The 7,697-nt window shown below is 43.9% G+C and overlaps 1 protein-coding gene across 1 annotated transcript; it reads left to right on the top strand.

Annotated features, from left to right (window-relative positions):
• The first annotated feature begins 605 nt into the window (after nt 1-605).
• Nucleotides 606-1,733, top strand: LOC106081507 (uncharacterized). The gene is made up of 2 exons (XM_013243513.2): nt 606-704; nt 768-1,733. The coding sequence occupies exons 1-2, from the start codon at nt 701-703 to the stop codon at nt 1,652-1,654; spliced, it is 891 nt and encodes a 296-aa protein (XP_013098967.1). The 5' UTR covers nt 606-700; the 3' UTR covers nt 1,655-1,733.
• Nucleotides 1,734-7,697: the final 5,964 nt, after the last annotated feature.

Here is a 7,697-nt window from a genome sequence, read left to right on the forward strand (position 1 = left end):
AGACCGATCCCTCGATTAAAGGTCTTGGGCCCACAAAAGGCACATTTATTGTCCGATTTAGCCAAAATTTGGAACAATGAGTTGTCTTAGGCCCTTCAACATGCTTCTTCAATATGGGGGATTTAGGCCAGGGAAGAACTGCTTTACCGCGGCGCGTCGACCGTTTCTCAACTATGGGTGTTGGGTCTGACATCACGCTTTGGGCAGCTCAAGAAAGTGCGGAGTAATGCAAACAGCGCAAGTATCGCAACCATGAAAGAGCATCCTCTAGGAGGTGCTTAATTCCCTACTCGATCGAATCTTTTTAATCGGCTGGGTGGGCTACAAGGAAAATGAGAGGTTCGAAGGAAATTGGAACCTCTCATTCCTTGAACTTTTGGTGGCGTTCTCAGTTTTTGTTTTTTGGGAGCTGGTGATTTCTTTTGAGTAACATACATGGTGGCGCTAGAGAAATGCTTTCAGATAAATCTCAAGTCACAACAAAATATTCCATACCCACTAAGTGGATATTTATAAACATTTCTATACTCGTGGGCTTGACAAAGATGCTTATTAATAAAATGTGGTTTTTTGAGCAAAGCTGTGATATTGTTGATGTCATTCAATGTGCTTTGCATCAGCGGTATAGACGTGTGAAAATACAAAACGGCTCCCATATACATTCTAGAAATATTGAGTTGAAATAGATTCGACTACTAAAATGGGTAAATAGCGGAAACATCAGTGAAAGCTTAAAGCCATCTAATAGTTAGAACGATTATTTGCAGAAATTCTAGATGTTTGGGCTCCCCTAACCGCCCCCAGGCCTATGTCAAGGTTTGCTGTAAAACTCGATAGCAGTGAGGCTACTGAGACAAGCTATGTGGGTCGGTGTTCACACGACGGAAATAAGCTGCCAGCCACCATTATACCCAGCAGAGGCTGTGCTATTGTCTATTGGAACAATTTGGCACATGTGAAATTCGATTATGAATTTCTTGTAGGTCCAGGATACTGTTGGACGCCTGTCAGTAATGGAACGCTGCCGACAAATGCTGTGTCTGCAGGCCAAACCAAGGAGGATGGAGAATTGCTATACATAGCCAAGGCCAAACATAAAGACAAGACTTTATTGGGAGCTGTTAGAGCAAACCAGCAGCGCTTTAGCCTTTGGCATGAGGACAATCAAATCGAATGGGACAATTATGAGATATTGACAAGAGCATGCAGCGACTTGTGGCTGCCTACTGATGTGGAAAACCTACCCACCGGTGCTGTGCTGGCAGGTCACGACAATGATGGCTTTGCCACTTATGTGGCTCGAGCCATGCATAAGGGCATTATGTCGCCCGCCAAATTTCTTCCCCAAAAGCGAGCAGCCTTCATTGCCAGTGATGGCCAGGAAGTTCTAAAGACAGAAATAGAAGTTTTAGTGGGATCCAACTACATGTGGCAAAAACCCCAAAAAAAAGATGAAGTTCCATCGAATGCGGTGTTCGCGGGACGAGCACGTGATGGCCAACCTTTGTGTGTGGGTCGTACATATCTGCGTGGCAATGACATACCGGGTCTCATTTCATTCGAAAGGCAATGCATTATTGTGCCGTATCAAGGTAGAGGCTTGAGTATTATCTCCTATGAGTTGTTGGTGAAACAGGGTGCCGATGGCCTATAAGTCAAAGAAGATTGTCTTGGTCTTGGTCTCAATATATATAAACAAAATTGATATGAATAAAATGAGATATTGAAATATTTTTAATTGCTTTAGGCGAATCCAGCAAGAATTTTACATACCTTCAAGCCTGGAAGGTAAACGGCTAGTTTTTATACCCACCACCATAGAATGGGAGTATACTAATCTAGTCATTGCGTTTGTAACACCTTGAAATATTCGTGTAAAACCCCATAAACCACATTCTAAGTCGATCTAGCCATATCCTTTCGTCTGTCCGTCCGTCTGTCAAAATCACGATAGCGGCCGAAGGCGTTAAGCTAGCCGCTTGAAATTTTAGACAGATACTTGCCATTAATGCAGGTCGTTGGTGATTGCAAGTGGGCCATATCGGCTCAGATTTAGACATAGCTGCCAAATAAACCGGTTTTCCGATATGATATTTTGGGCCTCTGAAAGCCGAAATTTTTGTCTGAATTGGCTGAAATTTTGAATTGGCTGAAATCAGTCTATAACCTGATATAGCTCCCATATAAACCGATCTCCCGGTTTGATTTCTTGAGTTCCTGGAAGCCGCAATTTTAGTCCCATTTGGCTGAAATATTGCATTAAGTGCTCTTTTATGACTTCCAACAACTGTGCCAAGTACGGTTCAAATCGGTCTGAAACCCGATATAGCTGCCATATAAACCGATCTCCCGATATGACATTTTGAGCCTCTGAAAGCCGCAATTTTTGACTGAATTGGCTGAAACTTTGACTGTCTTAAGTACAGACCAAATCAGTCTATAACCTGATATAGCTCCCATATAAACCGATCTCCCGATTTGATTTCTTGAATCCCTGGAAGCCGAAATTTTTGTACGATTTGGCTTAAATTTTGCATGAAGTGTTCTGTTATGACTTCCAACAACTGTGCCAAGTACGATTCAAATCGGTCTAAAACCCGATATAGCTCCCATATAAACCGATCTCCCGATTTGACTTCTTAAGTCCTTAGGCTAGGTTAGGTTTAAGTGGCAGTCTGCCATCAGACTCACTCACACGTTTTCGTCCATTGTGATACCACAGGATGAGAAGAAGGAAGATGCCTTCTAGTTCCTACCGTTGAACCATCCACAAGGCTTTAAAAAGCCCAATAACTTGCGAATGTTCACACCCGCTAAATCGGACAGGTTCTCAAAGAAATGAGAACCTAAAGTGGAGCTCCTTCTAACTGCTAATGCGGAACACCCACACAGTAGGTGTTCTATAGTCTCTTCTTCTTCGATGTCCTCACAGCTTCTGCAAAAGTCAGTCTGTCAGCATGTTTTCCGATTAGACATTGGCATGTCGTGACATTCACAATGACTAAGACATCTGTTCTAGCCAGTGACAGCAAAGCGGTCGTAGACCTCTTCAAGATTAGATTAGGCCACATAGTTTTGGAATGCTCACAGCCCCCTCTTTGTGACCATCTATCATTCATTGTCCTTCGGGCCTGGTGCTGAATACTTAGCTTACATGTTGCTTGAAGCATATCCACAGATTCCAGTATCCCTGGAATGTGTAAAGCAGTTCCTTGTCTCGCAAGCTCATCCTCTCTACAATTCCCTGGGATATCTCTATGACATGGCACCCAAAATGGGTGAACTTTAAACTGTTCAGCCATTCGTCGTATCTGTGGTCACCAAGGAACAGCCATCACAATTTATAGTGGACGAAGCTACGAATGTCATGCGTGGCGACAAGTCATCCAAGCATTTGGGCCCCAACGGAATTTCTACACTTATGCTGAAGAATCTGGATCTAACTGGAGTCGAATGCCTTGTCCTCAAACTGTCATTGAGCACTCTCTTAGCACTCGATTGCTGAAGGATGGCTAAGGTGACTCCGCAACTGAAGCCTAGAAAACCCGAGCAAGGGGGCGTTGTAAATAACGATAATTTTTCACCAGTATCCAAGACAGTTCAGAGACCAATCCTCCCGAGCCTGGTTGTAGACATACCGATCACTTTGCACCAGAATCCAAGACCCTTTAGAGACTAATCCTCCCGAGCCTGGTTGTAGAAATTCCATTCGCACAACAACTGCTTATCATGTCATCACCGCATACATTTGCCGTGGCTTCAATGGCCATGGACTGTCCCTGTGGCACTGGAAAGAATTCGCCCTAACGAAAATACACGGTTAGCCACGAACCTCGGCAACACATAACTCCAGCCAGTTCTAAAACGTTGAGTCGAATTATCTGTATGGTCGCTAGTCGTTTGTGCAACTTAGAAGTCGAAACCCCATAGAGTGTAACAAGGACTTCCCCAAGGCGGAGGGATTTCTCCGGCACTGTTAAACCTCTATCTATCTTTTATTCCAGCACCTATAGATGGCACTGCGATCGTATCATATGCACGCGATTTTACTAACATGGCATTAGAGCCCAACCCACTGTTGGCATCGGTGACTTTGCTGCAAGAGGTTTGAAGGTCATTGTGGAGCAGAGGTAAGCACGTCTGCCCGCCGTGAATATCAGAAAATTTTTAGCGGTGGTTATCCCCTTATTTATGCTCAAGCTCGGCAAGGCAAGTTATGCAACACCAAAGGCCTACAGACCTATGAGCCTTACGTCCTGTCTACTCAAAACCATGGAACATATTGTAGATACCACGATAAAGAGTAGGACATCCAGTGAACTGCTCAAATACAAACAGCATGCCTACGTCAAGGGAAGGTCAGTGGAAACTGCCCTGCCTGAGTTTGTGTATAAATTAGAAGAATCCTTTTATGCCAAGACATACACTTTGGCGGTTTACATTGACATGGAGGGGCTTTTAACAATGTGCGGACCGACACACTGATCCTGATCAATAGACCAGTAGCGGGAGAACCCGATCCTCAGAGACTGGATAAACTTATGCTAAGGAACAGGTGGATAAATTGTGTGTCCTCTGACATAATTATAAGGGAGGAAGTCACAAGGCACGCCACAGGGGGGCATTTTATCGCCACTCCTATGGGTGACCACCATAAATGACCTATTACGGATGCTGACTGAGGAGGGATTTGAATCCGTCTGCTATGCAGATGATGTTATAATACTTTTAAAGGGGTAAGGATCCGAACCAGCTATGCAGAAGGGCCGAACAGGTCTTGTATATGGCATATGACTGGGCTAGATCTAGGGATCGCAATGTTAACCATTTCACAAGGAAGACGAAGGTGAGCCATTTTGACGCACCACGTTTCCTCAATAGAACGATTTCGATATCTGACAAGTTCAAATGCTTAGGAGTGATCCTGGACAGGAGCGTCTCGAGAAGGCTCACAGGTGGCAATGACATACCAGGTCTCATTTTATTCGACCTACGGATCACAATGTTAATCATTTCACGAGGAAGACGAAGTTGGGCCACTTTGACGCACCACGTTTTGCTCAATAGAACGATTTGGATATCTGACGAGGTCAAATGCTTTGGAGTGATCCTAGACAGGAAACTGAATTGGAAGTGTCACATCCAGGAGCGTCTCGTGAAGGCTCACAGGTGTTAGGCACTATGTAGACTGGACGTAGACTGAAAATGGGGCCAAATGAGGGGATGGGATAAAATGAGGCGATAGGATACAAGCAGGTCATTTCATCGCGATATAGTCGAGTCGAGGTCGACAATACGAGACCTGGAAGGAAGGAACTGAAGAGGCTTCCGATCGGATACTTGAAACTACATTTGAGGTCGAATGCTACGCACTGCTGTAGACTGAAAATGGGGCCAAATGATTCGATGGGATAAAATGAGGCGATAGGATACAAGCAGGTCATTTCATCGCGATATAGTCGAGTCGAGGTCGACAATACGAGACCTGGAAGGAAGGAATTGAAGAGGCTTCCGATCGTATACCTGAAACTACATTTGAGGTCGAATGCTACGCACTGCTGCCAGCGACAAGATATTGGATTGATCCTCCAGATGACAATGTTAGGAACCCATGCTACACAGATGGATCAAAGCTGGAGGACAGAGTGGGCCTGTTGTTCTACATTGAGAACCCTGGGACAGTTATCTGATTTAAACTGCCTGACCAAAATACAGACTGAGATCTGGGCGATCACGAAATGCATGAGATGGTGTTTGGTGCCAACGTGAGGACGTCCAGTTTTATCATTTTAACGGACAGTAAACTGGCCATCAGGGCAATAACAACCAGGACGGTGGGGTCACGAACAATCTTGGAGCGTAAAAAAGGATATTCACACCTTCTCTAAAAATGGCATAAACCGCATTGTTTGGATACGGGGCAATAAGGGAGTAAGGGGGAATGAAAAAGCAGACGATTTGGCAGTGAAGGCCAGAGGACTGCCTTCAACAAACTTGATTAAACCGGCCAATATAGCCATATAAACCGAACTTAGGTCTTGACTTCTGGAGGCTCTAGAGGGCGCAATTCTCGTCCGATTTTACTGAAATTTTGCACGTGGTGTTTTGGTATCATTTCCCACACCTGTGTTAAGTATGATACAAATCGGTTCATAATCTGGTATAGCTGTCATATAAACCGATCTTGGGTCTTGACTTCTTGAGCCTCTAGAGGGCGCACTTCTCATCCGATTTGGCTGAAATTTTGCACGTGGTGTTTTGGTATCACTTTCAATCACCACGCTAAGTATGGTTCAAATCGGTCCATGTTTTGATATAGCTGCCATATAAACCGATCTTGGATCTTGACTTCTTGAGCCTCTAGAGGGCGCACTTCTCATCCGATTTAACAGAAATTTAGCACGTGGTGTTTTGGTATCACTTCCAATAACCATGCTAGGTATGGTTCAAATCGGTCCATGTTTTAATATAGCTGCCATATAAATCGAACTTGGGTCTTGACTTCTGGAGGCTCTAGAGGGCGCAATTCTCGTCCGATTTGACTGAAATTTTGCACGTAGTATTTTGGTATCACTTTCAAAACCTGTGTTGGGTATGATACAAATCGGTTCATAATCTGGTATAACTGTCATATAAACCGATCTTGGGTCTTGACTTCTTGAGCCTCTAGAGGGCGCAATTCTCATCCGATTTGACTGAAATTTTGCACGTGGTGTTTTGGTATCACTTCCAATAACCACGCTAGGTATGGTTCAAATCGGCCCATGTTTTGATATAGCTGCCATATAAATCGAACTTGGGTCTTGACTTCTGGAGGCTCTAGAGGGCGCAATTCTCAACCGATTTGACTGAAATTTTGCTCGTGGTGTTTTGGTATCACTTCCAACACCTGTGTTAAGTATGATACAAATCGGTTTATAATCTAGTATAGCTGTCATATAAACCGAACTTGGGTCTTGACTTCTTGAGCCTCTAGAGGGCGCACTTCTCATCCGATTTGACAGAAATTTTGCTCGTGGTGTTTTGGTATCATTTCGAATAACCACGCTAGGTATGGTTAAAATCGGTCCATGTTTTGATATTGCTGCCATATAAACCGAACTTGGGTCTTGACTTCTGAAGGCTCTAGAGGGCGCTATTCTTGTCCGATTTGACTGAAGTTTTGCACGTAGTGCTTTGGTATTACTTCCAACAACTGTGCTAAGTATGGCGCAAATCGGTTTATAATCTGGTATAGCTGTCATATAAACCGATCTTGGGTCTTGATTTCTGGAGGCTCTAGGGGGCGCAATTTTCGTCCGATTTTACTGAAGTTTTGCATGTAATGTTTTGGTATCACTTCCAACACCTGTGTTAAGTATGATACAAATCGGTTAATAATCTGGTATAGCTGTCATATAAACCGATCTTGTGTCTTGACTTCTTGAGCCTCTAGAGGGCGCAATTCTCATCCGATTTGACTGAAATTTTGCACGTAATGTTTTGGGATCACTTCCAACACCTGTGTTAAGTATGATACAAATCGGTTCATAATCTGGTATAGCTTTCATATAAACCGATCTTGGGTCTTGACTTCTTGAGCCTCTAGAGGGAGCAATTCTCGTCCGATTTGACCGAAATTTTGCACGTGGTGTTTTGGTATCACTTCCAACACCTGTGTTAAGTATGATACAAATCGGTTTATAATGTGGTATAGC

Source organism: Stomoxys calcitrans, chromosome 5, assembly GCF_963082655.1.
Source record: "Stomoxys calcitrans chromosome 5, idStoCalc2.1, whole genome shotgun sequence".
Taxonomy (NCBI): Eukaryota; Metazoa; Arthropoda; class Insecta; order Diptera; family Muscidae; genus Stomoxys; species Stomoxys calcitrans.